Source organism: Pyrus communis, chromosome 7, assembly GCF_963583255.1.
Source record: "Pyrus communis chromosome 7, drPyrComm1.1, whole genome shotgun sequence".
NCBI lineage: Eukaryota > Viridiplantae > Streptophyta > Magnoliopsida > Rosales > Rosaceae > Pyrus > Pyrus communis.
Genome location: NC_084809.1, coordinates 22,734,377 through 22,759,898, shown reverse-complemented (window position 1 = coordinate 22,759,898; position 25,522 = coordinate 22,734,377). Strand labels below are relative to the sequence as shown.

General features: G+C 36.9%; 3 protein-coding genes across 6 annotated transcripts; 1 reads left to right on the top strand and 2 right to left on the bottom strand.

The window, feature by feature from the left end:
* The first annotated feature begins 7,854 nt into the window (after positions 1–7,854).
* Positions 7,855–14,508, top strand: LOC137739539 (ubiquitin receptor RAD23b-like). 2 transcript variants are annotated; one of them, XM_068479144.1, is made up of 12 exons: positions 7,855–8,040; positions 8,468–8,629; positions 11,271–11,309; positions 11,404–11,480; positions 11,569–11,607; positions 12,404–12,572; positions 12,643–12,777; positions 12,848–12,913; positions 13,507–13,554; positions 13,643–13,752; positions 14,042–14,129; positions 14,209–14,508. In XM_068479144.1, the coding sequence occupies exons 1-12, from the start codon at positions 7,975–7,977 to the stop codon at positions 14,323–14,325; spliced, it is 1,116 nt and encodes a 371-aa protein (XP_068335245.1). In that variant the 5' UTR covers positions 7,855–7,974; the 3' UTR covers positions 14,326–14,508. The 2 variants fall into 2 exon arrangements, with proteins under 2 accessions (XP_068335245.1, XP_068335244.1); XM_068479143.1 differs by having other exon boundaries at positions 12,395–12,572.
* A 2,712-nt stretch (positions 14,509–17,220) lies between these two features.
* On the bottom strand, positions 17,221–18,683 carry LOC137740680 (disease resistance protein RGA2-like). Its single transcript, XM_068480512.1, has 3 exons — positions 18,576–18,683; positions 18,040–18,309; positions 17,221–17,889 (listed from the first exon to the last, which is right to left on the bottom strand). The coding sequence occupies exons 1-3, from the start codon at positions 18,681–18,683 to the stop codon at positions 17,221–17,223; spliced, it is 1,047 nt and encodes a 348-aa protein (XP_068336613.1).
* A 617-nt stretch (positions 18,684–19,300) lies between these two features.
* Positions 19,301–23,593, bottom strand: LOC137739131 (uncharacterized). 3 transcript variants are annotated; one of them, XM_068478627.1, is made up of 7 exons: positions 23,436–23,593; positions 22,780–23,009; positions 22,224–22,463; positions 21,232–21,343; positions 20,964–21,138; positions 20,124–20,364; positions 19,301–19,773 (listed from the first exon to the last, which is right to left on the bottom strand). In XM_068478627.1, the coding sequence occupies exons 2-7, from the start codon at positions 22,961–22,963 to the stop codon at positions 19,484–19,486; spliced, it is 1,242 nt and encodes a 413-aa protein (XP_068334728.1). In that variant the 5' UTR covers positions 22,964–23,009; positions 23,436–23,593; the 3' UTR covers positions 19,301–19,483. The 3 variants fall into 3 exon arrangements, with proteins under 3 accessions (XP_068334728.1, XP_068334731.1, XP_068334729.1); XM_068478630.1 differs by having other exon boundaries at positions 22,780–22,997; positions 23,436–23,563; XM_068478628.1 differs by lacking the exon at positions 23,436–23,593 and adding an exon at positions 23,388–23,435.
* Between the last annotated feature and the right edge of the window lie 1,929 nt (positions 23,594–25,522).

Genomic DNA, 25,522 nt, shown 5'->3' with positions numbered 1-25,522 from the left:
TCGTGAGGAAAAAAAGATAAATTAAAAAATTAAAATTAAAGCAGAACTCAAGTCTTTCTTTCTTTTTTCTAAAAAAATTGATGATTTTTGGGGAAAAGAGAGAGAAAATGGAATATGTAAGAAGTCATAAAGGTACTGGATCGCTGTTAAAAACTATGAAGAGAGAGAGAAGGAAATGTTTGTATGCAGAAATCTCGCCAGGGCGCCACTGTTTGTTAAGCACAGTCAATTTTCAATTTTGTTTTTCTTTTCCAACAAAAAAAATTAAAAAGACTTTTTTTTTCTTTTTTTTTACTTTTTTCTTTGGTGGCATGTAATCCCACATGTTTAAATTTTATTTGTTTCTTTTTATCTTTTTTTTTCTAATTTTATATAAGTTGACCTTGAAGTTCAAATCTTTTGCACTCAAACGGTTCATGGCCTCTGTACTGCTTCTTTGAAAAGGAATTAAAAATAATATAAAATAAAAAACAAAATTGGAATGTGTAAACCCAAAAGGTTAAAGCCCAGTTGTCCCTGTTAATTCTCGCTCAAGAGTTCTTATTATTATTAGCCAAAATTTGTCACCTAATTTCAAAAATTATGTTTTTTATAAAAACATTCAAACATACCAAAAATTTCATTTGAATAGACACAAATTATCACATCCCGATCTCAATATACGTTGGAAATTAACACGTGATGGTATGATAGTAGCGGAATAACATATAACTAACCTTTCTGCACGAGCCTTGCACATGCAAAAGGCATATTTTTACATCACGACGCGTTACGTGTGGCATACCGAATTCTTTTTCCTTCCAAATTTGTGCATACATAAAAACATCTTTACTACAAATACACTCATACGTTTTCTACATACATCGGTTTTATATATACAAAATTTTTCTTATTCAGGTAGTGATAAAATTATTTTTCATATTTTCATGAGGCAGACAAATTGTTAGAGAAAAGATAAATGTAATTTATATTGCATAAAGATTTCACACAGTAATTGCACATTACATTATGAGGCATAACTCTTGCTTAAAGATACAAACACAACTGGAGAATTAATTTACGTTGTCTTTCTATATTGCTTTGGCATTTAGCACATTTTATGACACCTTCTTTCATCTTTTTTTACTGCAGACACAAGTTAACCACAGTAGAACAAACAAAAGCTCATAAAATGAAAACATAAAATAATAATTACAATTTAAGAATTTTTAATCAAGCAACTACAGGTTTTTTGTGCATTCTTTTATGTAATTGTTCGCATGTGATTAACTATTATGCAAGTCACTTCAATTAGAAGAACATACAATTAACTTGCGCATAGTGTGCCGTGATAAACAAAAAGCCAATTGCTACATGCGTGAGCTCCTTCCCTCATTTGAAAAAAGAACTCTCTACGTACCGAGTATAGACAAAGGTAGGAAAAATTTTGGTTGGCTACTGGTACTCCAATTTTATATCATTCCCTAACCCGGAGCATTTAGAGTCAAATGAAATCCAAATCAATCTAATCGTAGATAATCTTCACCATGAAAAATTGTCAAACCAAACTTATAACGTACTACTTTTTGTCTATGTAAGGAATAGTAGGAGACACTCTCTAAATTCATATTTTCATGAACTCCAATGGGAGTGAACTCCCTGCAAAGATTGACAACAAAAACCAACAATATTGATGAGATTACTCACAATTATAATTGCTTCTGTTAATAGATCGAAACTAGACAAAAAGAAGATGAACGACATACCTTACCTTCATTTAAAATATTAACCTTTAATCATAACCAATAATATACAATCTCACAATCAATTCGCTTGTACACCAATTCTATGTTAACTTCGATCCTTTCCATTTAGTGCATGGAAGACAAAGACAATGAATATCATTAAACAATATTCAAGGAACCAAATGAAACAAAATAAATGAAATAACCCTGCACCATATTAGAGCAACACCAAAGCAAATAAAACTAAAGAGACTTTGCGTTGCTCCACATAACATACTAAAAAAGTAACACCAAGCTAAATTGATAGAATATCAAACGAAAATATAATTACCCCTCAAATTTCATGAGGGACAACCAACATTAGAGGCGAAAAAGAAAAAAACTTACTGTACATTTCTCCACCAATTGAACATTCAAATCTTTTCCATATGAGTGTGGAAGAAGATGAAAAAGTTCTTGCTGGAACTGAGAATAAGATGGAAGAAATGAACAAACCAACAAATAATAGAAAGAAGAAACGCAAAGTTAGAAAAGCAATCAGAAAATGCAATGTAATACGATCATGGTTCTAAAAAAACGCTAAACGCGGGTTGTCGCCTAATGTCTAGACGCCTAAGCGAATTTGTATTCTTTAAATAAATTTATTATATAATATAGAAATAAGTGCATATTTACTTTTAAAAAAACCATCCTTATATATAAAATTTGAAAAATTAAACTGCAAAACATGCATAACTATGAACATTGTATAAACTTGGGGTTATTTTTAAGACGTAAATTTGAAGTTATTATTGGGCCTCAGTTTCTTTAAGAAAAATGAAGTTGGGTTGATATAGTTGTTAAAGGAAAATGTCAAAAACTTTTACTATTGACTTTTACTATATAAAACAAAACCTTACCAACCCAAGCTAAACAATAGCCGCACCCCTCAAATCTCATATGCACACTCTCTCTTCTATCTCCCTCTCGGCCTATCTGCAGCAGACCATCGCTTTCTCCCTTTTATCTCCTTCTGCATGAACTCTCTCTCTCCCTCCCTCCCTCACTTTCTCTCCCCTCGTTAGATTTTATCAACGAATATGTGATGACGGGACGACCGTATCTGGAAAGCGACGGGGATAACAGTCTAGCATCACTGCCTAAGATCGCTTATGAGCACCTAGGCGGGCACCTAATAACTCCCCAATTTTGTCCATCGTTTAGCACCCAATCAGGATGACACCTCATCGCCGAGCGCCTAGGCGGCCGCCTAGGTCACTTTTTAGAACACTGAATAGGACTTCGAAAGCATCCAACCTCTTACCGCTTCGCAAATCCTTCCTTGGCTGTGGATATGAAGAGTGTTGAAGTGAGATTAATAATCCCAATTGCCATTCAGTAAAATCATATGAAGGGTGCTGGAGTAAAATTTCCTAAGTAAAATCATAGTTCTAAAGCACATCAAAGGTGCCACTCAGTATTACGGTCTGGTGGTATTCCTCTTCACTTGTAAGTGAGATGTCTTAGGTTTGAATCTCGTGAATGGCAAATTCCATACCAAATTAGGTTGCCGATTGTGTAGCTTAGTTGAGCTTTCCATCCCCGTGGTGTAAAATATATCGTGGTACTAAAAATAAAAAATAAAAAATAAAAATCACAATCACAATTTTTCCAAAACCTTTTCAAATATATATAAAGTATAACCTAAAAGTACTGGTTGTGCCCACACAAGTCTTTCTTCCGAATACTTGCTCAATTTGTCAATCTAATCACCATCATTATCATTACATAATCCTTCTCTGGATTGAGACCTACCACTCGCATTCATTGTTTTCGAATGATCACAAAGATCCAATTGCCACTTATTTTATTTTACTTAACCACCATACACCTCAGTAAATAAGTATACGCATAATTTATTCTATTCTGAATATATGAATCTCACCACATAGCTTTCAGAATAATAATTAGTCATCAAACAATCCAATATTGTGTAGGAATGACATGCTATGAGTATTATATCTACGTGTAGGACTGGTATCGACATCTATTTCATCATTGCATCTCCTTTTTGTATCGAGTAGAAATGAGTCACATCCAAATCCATACTCTTTAAATACACTATCATGTAAACCATTTGATTCAATCGTCACTTTTAGGATTGTGGATTGTCTTTGGACTTGCCTCACTTTGTATTAGTGTGTTTTATTTTAAGAGAAAATTATAGTAATGACCCTTCAACTTTTACTCAATTAAAGCTATAGTCCCTCAACTAAAATCTATGACTATTGGTCTTTTAACTCATCAAATGTGCAGCTATGGTGACACACCCCGACCCGGAATGTCCACTAAGATCCCAAATCGAGCTGTGTTGGCCAACCACCTGGAAGGTGACGAAGCCATAAAGTGTGATAGTGTATAAAAAGTGAATAAATTTGAATCTAAAAGTGTCTAAATACCAGAGTGCGCTACGAGTGGGAGTGAACCCATTTCACACGCGATGTCAGAGTATAAGTAAGGTACAGTAGTGTGGGTAAGAATCATACCCTTAAAAGTAGCCACCAATACTAAGATTAGCTATATATCTTTGTCGATACGAACTCAGCAGTTAAAACCTGAAGGGGTACAAAACAGAAAGTGTGAGTAAGCAGTAAAACCAAGCTTCCCAAAACTATTACCTTTCTAACAGTAATAACCCCTCACTGTAATTCCCTTATATTTTTCTATAGGACAGTACAACATATATACATATATCCAAACCATACTCAGAAATGACCAAAACCACGGTTTGCCATCAACTTCACCATACATTAATAAGTAGGCCAAGTGAACTTAATCAATACAAAATGATATATCAGTCAGAGTCATCTAAAATGACATGTACAACTTGTCCATATCTCATCAATCATGGCTAGCATATAAGTCGGAGTCACTTATAGTGACATGTACGACTTATCCATATCTCATCAATCATGGCTAGCATATAAGTCGGAGTCACCTCTTGTGACCTGTACGACTTATCCATATCTCATCAATCATGGCTAGCATATAAGTCGGGGTCATCTATAGTGACATGTACGACTTATCCATATCTCATCAATCATGGCTAGCATATAAGTCGGAGTCACCTATTGTGATTTGTACGACTTATCCATATCTCATCAATCATGGCTAGCCAATAGCTCAATAAGTATACCTGCACACGAGTCGGAACCACCTAAAGTGGTCTGTACGACAGGAATGGGTGTAAATAAATACGCTCAAGTGCTACGATCACGTGAAGACTGTGCGAATAATCGCAGGTCACCTACGAGTCGGAACCACCTAAAGTGGTTTGTACGATAAGACTGTGCACCTACCTTGGATCCAAGGTGAGCGTAAGGTGCGGGAGGTGAACATCACGTGAAGGACTGTGCCCCAGCCACGGGCGAGAGCACTAACACCGGGGTGTAGGTTTATGAGCTCTCAATGCATCTCAATATAACATGTGCAACTCATGGCAACCAGTACGACAGTATCGAAGTTGCCTAACACATAACTGTAGTCATGCTATAACGCAATCGATTCAACTAATACCATAAACTCATCTGAACTTACCTGGGTGTTCTGCGTTCACCTTTGCACTTGAAAGCATTCCCGATAATTATATGCAAGTAATATACATATGGATATACCATGATGCAATCTAATACTCAACCATGTCGTAGCATTTTCAATTATAAACAATATGGTGTGAAGTGTACAATCAATAACGCCCTACTCCCGAACTACTTATTTTCAGGGATAATTATCCATGACAACCCAATTAACACTAATTTAACTAACTAATTCACAAAACTAAAACTTGCCTTTACCAATTTCCTTCACATTACTCAATTTCCCAAATAAGGCTTTTGTCTCAAATATATTATGGCTGCATCTAACGTCTCGTTAGACTGCCTACGTACCCTAAACAGGGATCAAGCCATTCGTAGTTCATATAGGTACTTCAAGCATTTAGAATAATTATATGAAGATAATATCAATTTAAAAATGTCGATAGAACTCTCAATAATATGTACGATAAAAAGGAAAAGATCCACTCACCTAGAGTCCACGCTATGATTCTCTAGCGCACGCATCGAGACATCTTGAAAGATTGGTCCTTGTGACCAATTATCAAATTACATCTCAGAACTCTTATCCGTAGAATACGTAATTCACATAAAACACAACCTCAACGGCATTCTAAAATAGTTTGAGACCCATTGACCACAAGTCAACAGTCGATCAAAGATTGACGGTAGGGTCTACAACCCTGTATAACTTGACCCGGAAGATCCGCATATCAAATTTCCAATCCGCAACTCCCAACGATCCACAATATGTTTCTAGAATAACATCTTAAAATTTCATTACGATCCAACAGTCATATCTCCGCCAATTGCCTAAAACAAGTGGCCGTGAACATTTATTTTACTAACTTACAAATCCAATTCAGGAAGATACGTAAGTCGGATTCCCGATCCATAAATTTCTATGATATTTAAATATTACGTATTATAATGTATCTAATTTTGGTGACGATCCAACGGTCGGATCGTCGATTCACATTTTTATCAAGTAACGTATCGTAACGAATTTAGGTTCTAATGATCAACCTACGTCATTCAAATGACAAAATTGAATTCAAGACATTCGACATAGCCTAAAAATAGCATTGGCGGCTCACTGGCCACGCGCCGCCGCACGCGCCACCGCGGATGGCGGCCGGCCGCCCCGACTCGCCGGAAAATCCAACTATTTCTAAAAATTCTCAAACTTCATAGAAATGAAGATCTCAGTGAGTGGAGCAACTTTCATACCTGGCACGAAGTCCAAAAGTGGACGGAAGATGGTCAATTTTGCCTACAAAGCCGGCGGGTGCCTAAAACTTCCCGGTGTCGATTCGTCTTCTACAGTGGTCCAACGGGGTCAAGGTTGGTTGGGTTTTGCTCCTGGGATGATGGGCTACAAAGCCCAAGTGGTGGCATCGGCCATCACTTTGCCGATTTGCCGGAAAATAAAAAAGAGTGGTCGGAGCACCGTTGATTTTTGTCGATTTTCGTGGCCTCAAACCGCCACATACCATGGTTAATCAAGGTGGTTCTTGAGTGGGTTTTGTAGAGGGGAATGAGAGCTTCAAGATGGTGGTGGTGGCGTCGAAAAACTCCACCGGAGTTGGCCGGAATCGACCTTGGAAAATAGGTGGTCGTGAGTGGAAAAACCCACGGGAAAGCTGGGAGTTTTTCTTTTTTGTTTTTTTTGTTTTGTTTTTTTTTTTTTTTTCCTTTCTTTTCTTCTTTCTATTTCTGATTGGGTCTCACCCTCACCCTCTAATTTAATTGGTTCCTTCCTATTTGTGCCTAAAATCAGATTGGCTACTTTTCCACAAGGTTGAAATTCAAATAATTTATAATTAAACTTTAAATAGCCATTTTCAAACGTTCATAACTATACCGTTAGAATCCGGACTCGCAAATGGTTTTCGCCTATGCGTTCACATCCACGAGTACTACGAGAATATGTTAAAAAAATAAGTCATACGTCTCTCTAGACGATGGTCAACATAAGTCAAAATCTTTGCCTCTATGACATTTTCGTAAATTCACGTTTTTAAAATAACATAAAAACGTAAAATTTGGAACGGGTTGTCACATATGGTCATTTTCGTTAACTCTGTTAAAACTTCTGTCAAAATGAATTACATGCCAGCACGTGAGGTCGAATTAAAGGGCAAATATAGAAAACCAAATGAAAAAATTGTAGCAATGGTCCCTCAACTTTAACCTAATTAGAGAAATGGTCCCTCAACTTTTATCCAATTGTAGCAATGGTCATTTCAACACGCGTTATTTTGACGGAATTCTAATGGAGTTGACGAAAATGACCATAGATGCACGTCCTAATGGGTTAAGAGACCAATGATCATGAATTTTTAATTGAATGACCATTGCTCCAATTGAGCTAAAGTTAAGATACAATTGCTACAATTTTCTTTTATTTTAATTAAATTAGTTGCTTGACCTAAAAAATAAAAAAAATATCTGTAAAAAGTCACGTGCGCCACTCGTGCATTCCAGTATTCATTACGGAGGAGATGAAAAGCGGACACGGTACACTACTCGTTCCCTGCACTCGGTTGCCTTCTCTTTAAAGGCTTCGGCCTTCGCTTTTCTAGGGTATTTTTTCCTCACTCTCTCTCCCGAGCCAGTCGAGACGCTGTCGTTTCTGGACTTGCCAATCTGCTGAGATGAAGCTCACTGTAAAGACCCTCAAAGGCAGCCATTTCGAAATTAGGGTTCAGCCCACTGACGCCGTGAGCATCTTTCTTCTTGTCCTTTTTTACTTTTTATTTGAATTTTGAATTTTGAATTTTCTGCTTCTATTCAGTCTGTTTGGCTGGTAAGAAAATAAGGAAAGAAAATCATGAGAAAATTTGAGATTTTGAAACTTTTTTCATATCTTAGTGCTTGCACAATGTCAATCCAGTGGAATATGTTTTATTCCTTTCCGCTTTTGGGAACCACACTCCACACCAATGGAGTAAATGTTGTTAAGTTTGCTTATATATTTGTATATATCCAAATTTGAATTTTGTTTATATGCCCGTTTATTCGCTATCACGTGAGCATAATTGCAGACAAGAATGGCTATAACATGTAGTGGAAGGTGGTGTATGTAGGAGAAGCTTGATATTGAAATTAAATATATGCATAATGTACTTATGTTAATGTGAATATAAGGTTATGGCTGTGAAGAAGAACATTGAGGATGTACAAGGAAAAGATAATTACCCATGTGGACAGCAGTTACTGATTCATAATGGGAAGGTCTTGAAAGACGAAACTACATTGGCTGACAATAAGGTCACTGAAGACGGTTTTCTTGTTGTCATGCTTAGCAAGGTATTTCTCTCTTAAATCGTAGGCAATGTGCTAATTATATTCGAAGTAACTCTTATTCTGATACGGCAACCGATTTTTGTTGATTGATTTCTTCATCAATTGTAGGATTTTATTTAGTAAAGAAGTTTATTATTAGGGGTATTTGGCAAATTCCAGTCATAGAATCGGTAATAATATATATTTTACTAGGCTTGAGTCTGACAGATATGTTTTGTCTGATCTTGATTACCATTACTTTCCATCCTTCGAAACCGTAAGTTGTTCAGAAACACAGAATTGGTAATGCCATACTATTCTACTAAAAGCTTGTATATACTATAATCTAGTGCGCGACTTTAGTACTGTGCCTCTTGGCATGCACTCATGCGCGTGTCAACTGGCGCTTTTTTATATTGAATATCTATATAGAAGGGAATAAATAATGACCAGTGAAAGCAAATCAAAAGAAAGGTTGGGTTAGCTCAACCGGCCACGTGGAAAAATTACTTGGATTTCGCATGTTCATTTAATTTTTCAGTTTAAACAATTACCTTTTTGCTGTTTATCCTTCTTTAATTAAGTTGTCGTCTTTTAGATATGGAATTAACAAAGGGCATTGTTGATATATTGTATGCTTAGGATATTAGAGTGATTAATTATGGTTAAACATTAATATCAAATGAGTAATTAGTAAATCTGGCAATACACGCATGTTTCCACACCTCTAATTCTGGAAGATGAAAAGCTTCATTAGTTTGTATTGTTTGTGATTTAATCAAATTAATTAGTCTAACAATGCTTAAGATATGTTTGTGATTATTCTGGCATCTAAAGTACCATGATGGCATTTGTGAGTAATATCTCAAGGTAATTGTCATGATATGGACTGCATGATTACAACGTTTATAACTAGTGGAGCTTCCATGAATGTGCCTAACAAAGATATATATATATATATATATATATATATATTTTTTTTTTTTTTTTTTTTTTTTGCTTTTCTTCTGACTAAGGTGCATGAATCAATCCAACTTTAGAGGGTTAAGGCCTTTTCTTAACTGAATAAAATGATGTAATCGACAAAAAAATATATAATCTTTTAACTTCTGCGGGTATGTCTGTGAGTGTGAGAGGAGAGAAGGGGTCCAAGAGAAGAAAAGTAGCAGGAAAATATTAAAAATGAAATTAGGTAAGGAAGAGAGGACCCTTTTAAACTAAGTCATAGTTGATATCAGTGATGCAAATCTTTTGGGTGGTTCAGATGTAGAGGAATGGAAGAACCTCAGAGGGGAGCAAGGGATGAGGAGATGGTTCTTCTGTGTGCTGCAGTATTTTGTTGGTCTGCTGCCATGTATCTTTGTTTGTTAGTTGAGTTTGCTGTCTTTGTTGAATTGTTTAGCTAGCATCTTCTTACTAGACCATTGGACAACTTGTTCCCTACATTCATAGGGATTTGACATGAAAATGGAGTGCCGGCTGTCGACTACCTGATGCCCTCCCCTTCCTCCTTTATCCGGGCTTAGGACTAGTAGCATAAGATAAACTTAAACACGCGGAGTTTTTTTATTTTTATTTTCTTTTTGAGCACAAAGATATATTTTACACTAAGGGGAGGGGGGAGTTCGGCTAAGCCACGCAATGGGCAACCTAATTTGGTCTCGAATTCGCCATCCACGAGATTCGGACTGAAGACCTCTCACTTACAAGTGAAGAGGAATACCACCATATTGTAACACAGGCGGAGTTAACACCATAATTAGTAGAACTATTATTAAAAGAGACTGTGTTTAGTATTAGAGGGGTAGAGTTATTATTAACACCATAATTAGTAGAATATGGGACAGGAAAAATACTAATAATTTACGTACATATGCTTTTTGAATATTTCAAAATTTGATTTAAAACATGTGAAAAAAATGTGTAGGGCATGTGAATACACCTATATGATTAAAAAAAAGTATGTAAAAATATGCATGTACTTTTATAATATATTTGATTTTTATGAAAACTGTATAATCAGAAATGTATGGAGATGGAACATTACATGTATATTATGTGCAAACTTTCTGACTACTGTTAAACTGTTGGAGGTTGCCTATATCTTTATCTTATGTTACAAACTTGGGAAACATTCGTTGAAGAAAGATGCCTATTTTCAGCTGTTATGATTGGTGAAAACAAGGTCAACTAAACACCAATTAAGAAAGGATGCCTAGTTTCTGGTGGTATACTTACAGTTTATTCTATTACAGTGTATTAGTTATAATCCTAATTAAATTTTTTTGAATGTACTATATATTATTATTGGTGGTTTTTGAAACATAAGGTTGCATAAGGCTGCACAAGTAATGGAACTATCACATGTCTGTTCCAAAGATATAAGTTCTCATCTCCCTGTACTTTGCTAATCGGATTGGTTCACGTTATGACATGCTGGGTTTTGTCTTAACTATGACGAGTCTTCTGTGAATTGTTCTTGCGTAGTTGTGGAAGTTTAAATGCCAGCACATGTTTGCTTTTCAGATAATCATTCTATTATGAACATTAACCAAGATTGGCGGTGACTTTAGAAACATGTTTTATTGTGTGCTTTCTCTGCAATGTGCATATACTCTTGTTCCTACCATTCATTCTAAATTTTTCTTTCTGGCAATTTTCACAGAGTAAAACTTCAGGCTTAGCAGGGTCTTCTTCTGGTCAGGTATTATTCTTGATATTAGTTGCTAGGCATTTGTTAATTTATTTTTGGGTATATTATTCATGTATAGGCTAAATGCTGTATCTCTGTGTTACAGCTTGCCTCTACAAATCCTTCTACAACCCCACCAACCACAGATTCTACAACCAGAACTGAAGCTCCCATACAAGCACCGTGAGTTAACAACTACATCACGGGCAACCTTTTAAACCTGTGTTCATATTAGATTAGATTCATACTTTTACTTTTTGTGCTGCGGCAGACCCTTACAGAGTACCACATCTGCTCCAGACACTGCTAGGTATTGTTCTTCCTCCTGATGTTATATTTGACAATACGTACAAACAACTTGTATGTGTAAATGGTTAAAATTTGAATTACCTTAGATTGTTGCATATGATGCTTGCATTAAGTTGCAGCTGTTACTAAGGATTGAAGTACATCAATTAAAGTGAACTTTATCAAGCATCTTTTGATGGAAATCCTTTGTTTGAGTTAAAAGGCTCATCTTTTGACACTCCTACTCATGGGGATAACTAGAGTCATCTCATTGTCTTTCCTCTTGTAGCCTTCATTGTTTTGTTCTTATGATTTTCGCCTTGTGTTACTTGTATAGCTGCTGGAACCTTTTATTTAAGTTTATCTATGAGAAGAGAGTATGTGTAGTCCTTGTGTTACTTTTGAACAAGGCAGTGTGGAATGGTGGTGTGTCCTATTCACATATAATTAGAAATTAAGGTTGAATTTGGCGGCCAACTGTTAATACAACACACGAACCTTAAAGTCAAGTTCTTGAGCTGAGCTTAATGTGTTACCATGCTGTCTGTTAATGTTTACCTATCTCTTGAACACGCTCACTTAGATAGATTTCGTTAAGAATTAGTATAGGCCACTATAAGTTAAATTGTGAATTAGGGCTTAGTGGAACTATCCTTGTTGGCACATTGGCTGCTTCAAGAAACTGCTTTCATTGTCCGCTTTTCATTTTTCAATTTGACTTAGAATAACAGAGTTGGGTTCCTCTTGCCATAGTTTATTACTTTTACTAGTATAACATAATGATCTTAAGTCCTCTGTTACAACTGCAGTGCGCATAGTGATACCTATGGTCAAGCTGCTTCAACTTTAGTTGCTGGCACTAATCTTGAGCAGACTATTCAACAAATAATGGATATGGGAGGTGGCAACTGGGACAGAGAAACAGTTACACGTGCCCTACGAGCAGCTTATAACAATCCAGAGCGAGCAGTGGACTACTTGTACTCTGTATGTCTATTCTTAAACTTGTTGCTGTGATGTTGATCCATTGTGTAGCTGCTGACATACTGTTCTTCAGAGTATTCCAGAAACAACAGAAGTTGCAGTTCCTGTAGGAAATTTCCCTGCAAGTCAGGCAACTGAGACAGAGGCAGCCAATGCTGCTCCTGTCTCTGGAGCACCTAACTCTGCTCCTTTGAATATGTTTCCTCAGGTAAAACTCAGGCTTGTTGGATGTTTTTGTGCATTTATTGAGGCACTGTATCTGAACTGGAATCCTCCAGGAAACACTCTCTGGTGCTGGCGCTGGGGCACTTGGATCCCTCGACTTTCTTAGGAATAATCGGCAGGTAAACTTGTTGTCATGATATATCCAAGCTATGGTGTACATTTTGTCTATTATAAACAATCACATAAACTTGATTGAACTTGTTGACAATTTTATTATTTGACCATGTTAACAATTGGCCTATGTCTAATTTAGTCTTGCAGTATCAATTTTGTCAGTCTCTCCTTTCGGTTTATGTTTGGTATCATAAACATAAACAAAAACACAAGGTTGAGGTGGACATTTTTGAAACCTCTGGATTTGACGTGTATGGAGAACCACAAATACCATTCTTAAGATTTGGAAATTTTGCTACGATACTGTGTATTTTGGTTCTTATGTAAACGTGCAGATAGGGTAGGTGGGGCATGTAGTGAGGGAATGGTAGATAATTGTAAATTGATCCTATCTCTTTCTTTATTTTCTTATTTATTCTTGTATTTTCAAAGAAGTGGAGGACATTAATCCTCTGTTGCAAGCAATGTTTGGCTAAGCTATGTCATCTTAATGGTTTATATATATTCCCAATGCATCAAGTTGTACTCAGTTTGTTTGCCTTATTCACTTGTCAGTGCTGAAAGGTTTGTTTTTACATTTTTCTTGTTTCCATCATAGTTCCAAGCACTGCGCTCAATGGTGCAAGCAAATCCACAAATTTTGCAGGTCTGCATTTGCTTTGCGTCTTTGACATTAAATATTGTGATGGTTTCTTATACATGTGTTAAATAGTTTCGTGCTGCTTTTGTTACAGCCCATGCTGCAAGAGCTCGGAAAGCAAAACCCCCAGCTTTTAAGATTAATTCAGGAGCACCATACTGAGTTCCTTCAGTTAATAAATGAACCTCTTGAGGGTTCTGAAGGGTGAGTGTTGAAAGATATGAATTTGGTACATTGTAGTCATAAACGGGGCCCGATAAAGTCTTTCTAGTTACATAATTGCTTGCTCATCAAATACTTTTTCTCCACCCACTTATCTTCTGAGGCTCTGAGCCATCCCTTGGGCTCTCTTCAGGGCTTGTTCAAGTTAACCGTATCTTCACTGGTTTATGTTTCTAATAAGATATGATTGCCTTTTCAAACCCTGCATTGAATTTATAGAACTTGTCAAAATCATGATTTTTCTTTTTTATAAAGTTGCTCCGTCTTCCAGTGACATATTTGATCAGCCTGACGGTCCTGACCAAGATATGCCTCATGCCATCAACGTAACCCCTGCCGAGCAGGAGGCTATTGAACGTGTATGTATTCTCTCTGTTCCTGACAACTGCTACATAATATTTTTGAATGTGCTGATTAGTTCAGCATTCTCTATTACAGCTTGAGGCAATGGGATTTGACAGAGCGTTGGTCATTGAGGCTTTTCTGGCGTGCGATCGCAACGAGGAATTGGCAGCCAATTACCTATTGGAGAATGCTGGAGATTACGAGGATTGAATGATTGCCCTAAACACCCGGTTAAACTTTAACCCATTGGATTCAAATTGAATTTTTAAGTGTAACATTCTTTGCTCACTCCAGTTTTCTTTGGATGTTTTTTTGGCAAATGATATCTCATGGCATCCGATTTTCGGTATCGTAGTCGATGGCAACTGAAATTTATTTGTAATTTTTCAATTTTGTCTTAAGGTCTCCTAATATGATTTCGTGTTGACACCAACTCACGTACCATCCGTCTCGCCTGTGTTTTATTTTTTTGGTTCTACTTCCAAGGGAACGCAATGGTGGGTTAGATCCGGTGTGGCGATTTTGGTGGCGTAACTTGGTTGGGGCTATTTTCTTGTTATGAGTTGGTTAGTTTTGTGACTTCATTGAACTCAATGCGAAGTTGATTTTCGTAGGACATGTACCCTTGTGGGAGCTAGCGAGGTGGTAGCAATGGCGACGACCTTCTGTTTTGATACAAACGTATTGGTGGAACTACACTCAACGGTGCAATAAAAGTTGATTGATTTCAATAACATGGGCTATATCAACAAATTATGAAGGAATCTGTAGGTCACTTCAACCTATTGGATAAATACACTGTATTTGAAAGTAAATTGATAATATTACACAAGTAGAAGCAAAGTTTTCTTGAGAAAATACTTAACCCACGACGGCATGCTGCAATTGCATTCATCTCGAATACAATGCTGCTGCATCCTCCTCCTTGTAGTCCGTCCTATATCAACGAATTAATGCAAGGGCACCATAAATTATCAATTTCCATGAATATCGATTATCTATTTCAGCGTGTAATTATTTAATTTTTCTTCAATGGTGAGTGGCATAAAAAAATGAATGGTTGAGATTGAAAATAAAACATCTAACAACTAAAATACTCGTAACACTAAGTGCTATGTAGCATTGAAGCCACAACCTTTCCCTGTCTTGTGCAATGGAGAGAGAGAGAGAGAGAGACTGTATATTATGCAAGGGAAGGAAGGATTGACGAAATACCTTGTCAGTTTTCATACAAGATTATCGACTGAAGATTACCGGAGATGGATCACACTAGACATTGATTGATGAGAGATGGTGGTCGGAGATGATACCTAGCGATTCATAACAACATACAAGTGAAAACACATGAGTTTTCCATACAATTATATTAGAAAAACCAATATCCGTAAGCGTCAGATAAACAAGAGCTTAATTACCATAACAGAAGAGCTGGATACTCGACAAGTTCCCGAGCTAGAACCTCAGTTCATTAACACGTTCAGGAACGAAGATTATCTATTCCATAGAACGAAACTTGTCCTCCAAATTCTGTTTGGTGACTTGTGCAGGAAGTCAGGCCACCCTCTTAGCTTAGGGCATCCAATTAGGTCTAGCCAAGAAAGGCGGGGCATTATTTTAATTTGAGAATCCTCTTGTGTGCAACTCCCTCCCACTCTTCGCAATCCCACATGCAACAGAGGCTGAGTTGTTTCAGTTTCGGGAATGAAACAAACGACGATGATGATGACGATGAAGCTTGCGTTTCTAGTTGGTCTATTCCCAAAAACTCAGCCCCTACCTTTTTCACACTGGACAGCCATTCAAGAGATGGCAATTTCCCTAAAGGAGGCAAAAACTCGCATTCCGGGCAAAAGTAAAGACCAAGCCTCCTTGTGCAAGGACATCAACCAATCAGGAGACACGGCGACACCATTATAACCCTGGATGATTAAAGTACTTACATTTGGATTTGGTTGTAAGGCATTCAGTGTTCCTTCATCGTTGCTTCCCCTTGGTGATTCCAGAGGATCACATTCACAATTGAAACCTAGTTCCAAACGAGCGACGTGTTTCTTATTCACCAATAGTGCTTTCTTGGCATCATTCGCTGCCTTCTGAGACAAGTGTATAATGGAAAGACGCCCTTCAAGCTGGTCCAAGTTTTTCGGATCTTCTAACTTGAATCCTTCATTGTCGCCATTACAAATGGCATGAAACTGGTCTAGTGTTCACAAACTTACTAATCTCCCAATCCCTTTTGGCCTTAGAAGATGAGAGTTCTCCACATGAAGATGCTTTAGCTTCATTAGCTTTCCCATGTCCTTAGGCAACTTTCTGAGATTTTCACAACCAACAAGTCACAAGGTTTGCAAATGGTATAAATCACACATGGTATCTAGTAATTCCACCAAACTCCAATTATGTGATAAATTAAGATACCTCAAATGTATCAATCCACCTATCTCCCTTGGAACTTCGGTTAAGCTACCACTCAAATTTAATGTGCTAAAGCATTTAAGCTGTAAAATTTGCTCTAATGCAATAGTAGAAACCTCTGAGTTAGAGCTTACAAGGGTACGCAAATTTTTGCAGTGGTTAACATTAGCTGGAAATAGATACCAATCTGCAGATGTCAAGGTTAAATGACGAACCTTATCGTCCAGCAGCTCCATTCTTTCAGCTCCTTCAAATTCCAAAATGAAAGATTCATTCTTTGTCAGATGATGCAAAAAGTCATGCACAAGATCATGCATTTTGCATCTTACTATATTTCCATCATAATCTTCCTCAAAATCTTGAAAGAAAGACCGCATTACTAAGTTATCGAAATGCATCTGACCTATTGTCTTCTTTCCTTTGTTTTCTCCCACATTAAAATAATCTTGTGACACCACAACTCAAATTATCTTTATCGATCACATAATCTTTTGGGAAAACATGACAATATAAAAGACAGCGTTTGGTTGTTGAAGCCAAGTCATAATAACTTAGTAACAATGGTTGGAAAACTTGTTGCTCAACCTCTTCTAATTCCCATATCTTGCTTTAAAAACATCTTCCCATTCACTAATTGTTTTCTTATACCGCATAAGACTACCTAAAGTCTTTGCAGCAAGCGGCAAACCCTCACACTTCTTTACGATTTTGTTGCCAATATTTTTCGAACTTTCCAGTCTCGTTTCTCTCCTTGCCAAAGAATGCAATGTGAAAGAACAATGACCTACTGACTTCTTCGCTCAACTCCTTCAGATGGATGACATGAGTGGCTGACCCTATGATAGCAGCAACCTGTTCTTTTCGCGTGGTAACCACTGTTCTACTGCCTAATGCACCAAGCTGTAAAGAATGCATCAATGGCTCCCACTTCCTATAGTCTGCATCCCACACATCATTTAAGACAAGGAGGAACTTCTTGCCCTCAATAGATTTACATATACGTCGCACTAAAGCCTCTAACTCATTGGGAATTGGGGTAGTTGAATTCCCATCTATACCCTCCACGATGGCTTTCGCAACCCTGACCTGTTCGAAAGGCTCCGAGACACAAACCCATATTCTCTTCTCAAAATAAGCCTTTACCATTTCATCACTAAAAGCTAGTTGGGCAAAAGTTGTCTTTCCAATCCATCCCATCCCTACAATAGGGATGACAAGGGGTCCCCCCCTTTCGTGACTATTCTCGCTCAGCAACTTGCTCACTAAAATGTTCTTTTCGTTGTCTCGGCCAAACGTCCCAAATTTGTCGACAATGGAAGAACTTTTCAGTCGTTCAAGTTGTTCGACGTCTCTCTTTGCCTATTGAAAGTTATAACTTTGTCTTTCATTACTAATCGATGTTAACCTCTCGTTCAAGTCTCTTATCTTTACAGCAATCTCACGGCGAGAAATAATCTGATATTTGACTTGGCCAAAACAAATGCAAAGAGAGGGAAGGGGGAAACATGCCTTCTTTTTCTTAGTAAGATCAATAGAGATTTCACCTTCTTTTTCTTCTTTCTCAAATTTTTGCTTTAGTATCTCAGTGCTCCACTCATCCAACACATTGTCCATCTCACACGATACTTCCTTCACATCATTCAGCCAGCGTCTCACATTGGCCTCCTTCACTTGTCTCTCCTCTGCGTCTTGAAGCACATCTTGAATGGCTCCGAGATTGCGAGTGAGACTTGCAACTTCGTTATTGACATTCTTAAAAAGCCTCACCTCTTGTTCCACCTGCTGAAGAATGACAGAACAACTGTTCTACCAGAAAGGAAACGAATGCTTCAGCCATTGATTTTAGGGTTTAGGGTTTGTTGAGCTTTGAAATATATCTACAGTTGAAGAGGGAGAAAACAGTTGTATAGGCAATGCAAATGACACAATTAGGGAAGATGATATTTGTAGTGCTAGAGCTATTCCCCACAACCAGCTTTATATGATGAGAATGAAGAATACTTGTAATGCAGATAAAGAATACTACACATGCGGTTAGCCATTACCAAGGAAAGGATTTTCCAAAAGATGGGAAGAATTATTCTCTTCTTGTTTGTTAGCTTTATTCCTTCCTTGCAATGCAAAGAGTTTGTGACTCGGTTGGTTAAGAGCATTTACCCTGCATCTGAGGTCCTCAGTTCAAATACCCCCTATCTCGCATGTACAAAAATAAAAACTTGATTCCTTGCTTTTATTTTGCCTTTCAACTTCTTTTAACTTGTTCTCCTCTTCTTTCTCAATTTTCACTTTGAAACCAAAGAATCACTCACGTATACGAATCATCCTCAAGCACATCAACAACTTGAACATCACTAGAGAGGGATGTGCACCCCGCTCTGCACTCAAGTACAAAACCCTTTCACCGCAGTTTTGATTGGTTTAGAAATATGATATTGCTTGTATAAAAAATGAAATAAAAATAAAAATAAAAAAGAAGCAGTGACTCAATATCTGAAATCATCGTGACCGTTCATTCTTTTGAAAAAGTTTTGTAGTTTGTCCATTTCGTATGTTATTGTTTGATGACTAAATGATCCCTTCAAATAACTTGATGAGTCAATGCAATAATTGTGACACCATTTTGTAACTCATGCAGCAAGAAGCAATCAAATTTAGCGCTCTCTAACATCCTGCGAAAAGGAGGGCATTCGGGTTGTGTATTCGAACCACATAGATACAGGTGCAGAATATAAAACACACAGGATGGTTTCGGGATATCGAAAGAAAACGATTTCAAGCTCAATAATATGTATTTTTTCCGACATGATTTGGTTATTCTAAAAGTCAAACACAAACCATTCTATTCACAGAGTTGATGGTACTTTTAAGTACAATAGAAGTAGCATACACACAATACATATACTTAATACGTCAATGAGCAAACCCTTTTTCTCTCGTTTGGTGGCGTCGGGGTTCAGAATTCCCTCTCGGGGAACAGAATAGGAGCCAAGAGAGACCAGATGTACAGACCTGCAGTTGCCCAACTAGTCACCATCCTCACCCACACAGATGGCCACCCAACATCCACCAACTTCCCGCTCTCCCCAACTGAGGCTGACCACCCTGTCAGAAGCATGGCCGAGTACATACTAGCAAGAGAGAAGATGATGTGGAAAAACGCATATGAATATGACACTGGCTTGGACTTCTCTTTTTCTTCGTGTTCATCAACCTTGTCTAATGGAAGCAGAGCCTTTCCAGCACCTTTGCCCAAAAATAAATAATAAAAGATGCTTCAGTTTTTTGCATAGGAAAACTGGATAGCCTCAGTGCAACCAAACATCAAATAAAATAGTTCACGAAACAACCTCAACATAACCAACCATTGGAAAGGACAGTTTAACCACATTTTTCTCATATAGTATAGAAAAAAGAAACTGTTACTGGCACTTCAAAATCTCATAGTGCACCCCAAAACTTTCTATATTTAGAGAAAGAAAAATACACTTATGAGGAGTGTATAATGAAATTTTTGGAGTGCCAATAATAGCACCCTACAGAGATTTCACATATTGAAACAAACCAAGAGTTCTAAATGTTCCATAGAGAATTACCTGAGCGAGGAGAACTTGGTGGGGAGAGAAGAGTTGTGGAAGATCCAGCACGAACAGCAGAATAAACCACAGAAAGAACAGTGGTTAGCAACCCAAAGGTAAGGGTCCCGGTAGAAACAGCTTTGGAGTGCTTGTGAAGACCATTGCACTCATAGTCCCTAGGTTCACTGGCAAGTGCACTGTAGCAGAGGTACGTGCAGTACATAGATATAACTGACGCGGGTAAAATGCTGCCACTTACCTATATAACATTAAAATCATAATTAATCACAATACTATTCATAACAAAATTTACTCCACAGTACAAATATGCCAAGCAATATATACTCTTTAAGTTAACTGGATCTAAGATGGAGAAATGTGTTGCTCTCATCACCATAACCTGGAGAGTGATATTCTTCTGGTTTTGACCCAATTATTATGTTATCTACAGAACATGCTTAAATAAGTGTCAATTTATCATATAATTTCGAGTTTTAAATGCTTTTTTTTTTTGCGCAATCTTAAGGAAATAGAATAGGATGTTTCCTCCTGAAAAAAAATAAATAAATAAAACAACGGTGGATTTTATTGGCTCTGTGCTCTGTAATTCTGGTCTATCACTGAATCTATAACTAGTCTCTCTGCACATAAAGACTGTAACAATAATGCAACGATCTCACAACCTTATACAAGCTTTGTTAGTCATTTTTAATTTTTTTCAGTTGTACATTTGCATGCATGTATCATACAACTGTGGGGGCTGCTTTCTTCTTTTCCTGTTCTTTTCTTGATAACCAATTATCATTGGCTACAATAGTATGACAATAAAAGTAAAAATATGCATATTTACGAACTTACCGAAGGATGCAGTGCCACTATAAGAAACCCGAAGACACACATGAGAGTCATGACAATAAAGAAGGTGTTGAGCCCGCAGTCTTGTCCAGATGGTGTGAACCAATGGAAAAGAAGTCCAGAGAAGACGAATGTTGCCAGATAACAAACAAGAGAAACAACAAAAAGTGCAACATACCTATATATAGCGAGGAAGATACAAGTTAAAATCAGTTAAAGATGTAGAAATGTGAATTTGAATAATAGATACTAAAGAAAATAATACACAAACCAGAACTTCTCATCATATCCAACCCATTTGTCATTCCATCCATGAACAAAATCCAACAGAAGTACAACTTGTACAAGAAGAAAAAATCCTGAGCCAAACTTGGAAATTGTCTCTGCAAACATGATATTTCACCGTCAAATTTAGTCAAACAATTGAAAAGATTTTACACAGTAGGATTAACAGATTAATCCAAATGCTATTGATACTCCATAAAGATCACTCTGCACTCCTCCCTTACAAAAACATAGGAGATAAATTTACTTGAAGGAGTACAGTTCGCCTTCAGATATTATTTTAATCTCAAATAGTGGTCCAATCTTCTCTCAGTTTCCTTGCATAACAGATCATGGCCAAAAAGCTTTTCTTTCACCAGATTACTCTAACAAAATCATGACAATTCTACAGATGCCTTAAAAGCTTGAATGTGCTCTAACCAAGGTACATTTAATTAACCAAAAAATTAAGAGTAATCTTTGATAGAGAACCAAAAAACTAATCATTCCACAGAAATATATGGAACAATTGTGGAGTTATAACTTAATTATTACTCTCTAAGTTCAACCTACGTAAGCCCATAATTAAGTTTTTCAATGTTTAAAGCCATTAGATTTAGCAATCTAACTATTTTTCAAGAGTCAAATTAATACTAAAAACTTAAAACAATGACTACATTCTAACATCAGAATTAAAACTTTAATGTAGGACTAACTGCATTCAATTTAATTATTTAAGCAATGGGTTCAACAGACACTTCTTGTTGGTTCAAAATTTGTGATTGTTAATTGGGGCCAGACTTGGCACAAAACCGAGAGCAGTGGTGTTCTAGGATTCATACAACCGACCCCGCTTAGGTGGGTAAGGCTTTGTTGTTGTTCATTAGGGCAAGAAACGCCAATTGCATTATATTTCCAGTGCTTGGGACTACTCAAAGAATAAAAAGTGGAAATTTCATTCACTATGAAAACAAAACCCTGATGGTTAGTAGTGTTTACCATAGAAGCTAACAATCTCATTTGGTACAAAAAACATGAAGATCACCAAAAGACACCAGCATATAACTTTCATCATCCATCCACCATGATGCAAACTATCACGGGGATCCTTCTGATTCTTCACACCAACCATCATCACTGATAAAATAGTGAAGAAGAGAAAATTCCCCAAGCTAACACGAAGCACTGCATCTGTTTCGAACCACTCCCTGTTATGTGTCTGATTAAACTGAGAAATCCCTGCATCAACAACCAATATGAGACTAGTGTCACATCCAACCACCATATATGATATACCACTAAACCCAAGAACCAAGTAATTCCTAATTTCCTCAAATTCAAAGTTGAATTAAAATTAGCTGATGAAATATAATCATTCTCGTCAACTAGTTGTAGTCAAACTTCCACGGGAAGGTAAGATTCTTCACTCATTGGATGACACTCTATTATGATTTTCTTATAAAGCATTACAATACATTCAAAACAAGTGTACAGAATACAAGTAGATAACATAACACCACAGACTGATATTGGAATGATGGAAGAGATGGCTTACAGGGAATCTTTTCCAGGAGAGGAGCCGCAACCTCGCGGAGAATCCATGAGACGATCAAAGAAAGCGCAAAGAGCCCACAGTATGCAATCCTAGCAGACCGGCGGCTAATACTTGACACCACCGTCCTGCAAGCATCGCAAGCGCAAGCAGCGCAGCATGATGCCAGGCACGAAGCTGCCCACATCTTCTTCTTTCACACTTCACCGCCTATTCAATCTCTAATAAGCAAACTAATCAACAAAATCAAGAACTTGTCATACGAAGGTATAAATTTCGATACAGAAACAACAACCCTGATTAAAATTTTGAACTAAATTCGAAAATTTTAAATAAATATCAGGCCTCGAGCTAATCGTCATTACCATTATCATTAACTTATTAGATTGCAGCTCAATTCAAAAATTGAACAAAGAAAATGAAAGCATGTATGGTTTGAAACTGGAACCCTAACAAGAAAAGAAACAAAATGGGTGTTTGCCAATTAAATTTCGATCAAATTAAGAAAAAGAAACTGATGCAAAAAACCCTAACCATCAAACAAAACACATGATTTAATTGATCAAATACAGATAAGAAAAGCGATGATTCAATGGATCAAAAACCCTAACCAAAAAGCTCTGGCCGTAAAGAATTGCAATCGAGGAGTGAGGGCCTACCTTTGGGAAATTGAACGAGAGCAAAGGGTTAAGAAGGGGATGAATGATTAGAGCGAGCCTACTGAACACGACGGACATAAAAAAAGTAAAGGCTTTGCTTTTGGTTTCGGATTCGAATTATCTGCGGTTTTTATTAAACGGTACCCGTTTTATCTCCACATGTGATGCAACTCTCACTTCAACTATCATACTGCACTTATATTTATCCTAATTATACGTAAGGAAGATTTTAAGTCTGAATCTCGGAAGTAATGAGTTCACAATTATTTTATTTCTCCAACATCTTAGTGTGTGTGTGTGTAAAGAAGAAGTATAACTTATCAATCTTTAATATTGATATCTTTAGCTCGTAAATATATGAGTAACTTGTATTTTTTGGCTCATACATTTTGAACTATTTTTTATAAACATTAGGTTCAATTCTCGTCAAAGACGAATTTGAACTATATTATTACTAGCCGATTGTGAGGCTAATTCTACCACCCTCTCCCTTAATGTAGATACTATCGTTTATTCAAAAAGTTTGTTTGGTATGAAGGAATATTTTTGGAGACTTATGTTCACTTTCCTTCTCTGCGTTAACTTGGCTATCTTCTGTTTTAACTTTTTTTTAAGACGGAAATTGAAATTATGTTCCCCTATCTTCTTTTATTTTCTAAAGAAAATTATAAGTGTGAAGACTTAGTCTTCTTTTTGAAGAAAAAATTTTGTCCTAGCTAAGAACATGTAAGAACATTTGAATACATAGGCATACTAATAACACTTTATAGTAGGCATGCATTCAAAAACATCTCATAAAACCCATGACTTTCAAAGCCTAGTATATGGTGGACCATAAGACTCTTTAACAATATTAAAGAGAATAAGAATTTAGAGATTATTTACCTTAGAAGCTCATCCTTGATTACACAAGGGATTCACCCAAGTGGAGGGCCTTCAAGTCACCTCCTTACTCCTTGGATCTTCCTTGTGATTTCCTCCCTTTTAGTGCTCCTTTTCTTCTTTGAGGATTTGAGGATTTGTTCTCCAAAAACACCAAAGGTTTGGTGTCTCTAAGTCTCCACACCAAAGATGTAGTGTGAAGATGAAATGGATGACTTAGGGAAGAAGAAGATTGCTAGATGTTCCTCCCCTAAGTGGCCGGCCTCTATGTAGAAAATGAGAGAATATGTTTCACCCAAATTCAATTAGAAAACCCTAATTAGAAACAAAGCTATAAAGATGACTTTATACTTCATCTCTTAGGTTAGTGGCAAACTTGCAATTAAGCAAAAGTTCCCACTACCCTTGATATGGCCGGCCTCCATTTGTTATTGGGCTTAATTGCCCATTTTGTTTTAGTTGTCATACAACTTAAACATAATGGGCCTTGTGGACCAAAACGTTTTTGTGCCCCGAAGCCCAAAACTAACTTAAACGCCCAATACGAACGTTTCGTATAATTAATTAACTATTTAATTAATCTTGACCATTCTTCAATTAAACCATTTAATTGCTTATCCGTTTCATATAATTTCTTCACTTATATCCTTACTCGGTGTACAATCCATTAGGTTCCAATTAGCGAGGTAGTGGGCGATGTTACTCTTAACGATCGATTGTGAATTGAAACCACATTTCAATTCTCCCTTAAAATTAGTGTTTGCTAATCTTTAGGGCTTCCACAAACCATGGGTGACGCCTAGCAGCATGTCATGGTTACCCAAGCTAAGTAGAAGTGGTTGGAGAACCTATCCAGTTACAACTACAATGCAATACGGTCCTTCTCTAATACAATACTCTTAATCACATTGTTTAAGTGATAGTTTGTTTCATGTCTACTATCCAATGTGATATTTCTCTATATGATTCAATTGAATAAGATTTGGAACAAACTTCCTTAGTCATATTCATATGCTTTGGCCAAAGACTCTCGAATCATATCTTAGAGTATTCTTCTTCCACCATGGAAGGTTAGAGATCCCTTGTTGTGCATTCATATGCCTACATGACTAGATAGCTTGACCCCAACAATGCCATGGACACTCCAATGGAATGCCGTTGACATAATCAAAGATCAAGGACCTAACCATTAGACATCAATGATG

What these genes read in the sequence shown, in the direction of transcription:
- LOC137739131 (XM_068478627.1), bottom strand. Translation starts at nt 22,963, where the DNA reads ATGTGGGCAGCTTCGTGCCTGGCATCATGCTGCGCTGCTTGCGCTTGC. An exon ending in TAGTGGCACTGCATCCTTCG is followed by an intron (nt 20,365 to 20,963) that starts GTAAGTTCGTAA and finishes AATGTTATATAG; the next exon opens with GTAAGTGGCAGCATTTTACC. An exon ending in ACCAAGTTCTCCTCGCTCAG is followed by an intron (nt 19,774 to 20,123) that starts GTAATTCTCTAT and finishes TTTTGGGCAAAG; the next exon opens with GTGCTGGAAAGGCTCTGCTT.
- LOC137740680 (XM_068480512.1), bottom strand. Translation starts at nt 18,683, where the DNA reads ATGCTCTTAACCAACCGAGTCACAAACTCTTTGCATTGCAAGGAAGGA. An exon ending in TTTGGAAAATCCTTTCCTTG is followed by an intron (nt 18,310 to 18,575) that starts GTAATGGCTAAC and finishes ATTCTTCAGCAG; the next exon opens with GTGGAACAAGAGGTGAGGCT. An exon ending in ATCTTACTAAGAAAAAGAAG is followed by an intron (nt 17,890 to 18,039) that starts GCATGTTTCCCC and finishes AACTTTCAATAG; the next exon opens with GCAAAGAGAGACGTCGAACA.
- LOC137739539 (XM_068479143.1), top strand. Translation starts at nt 7,975, where the DNA reads ATGAAGCTCACTGTAAAGACCCTCAAAGGCAGCCATTTCGAAATTAGG. An exon ending in CAGTGGACTACTTGTACTCT is followed by an intron (nt 12,573 to 12,642) that starts GTATGTCTATTC and finishes ACTGTTCTTCAG; the next exon opens with AGTATTCCAGAAACAACAGA. An exon ending in AGCAGGAGGCTATTGAACGT is followed by an intron (nt 14,130 to 14,208) that starts GTATGTATTCTC and finishes TCTCTATTACAG; the next exon opens with CTTGAGGCAATGGGATTTGA.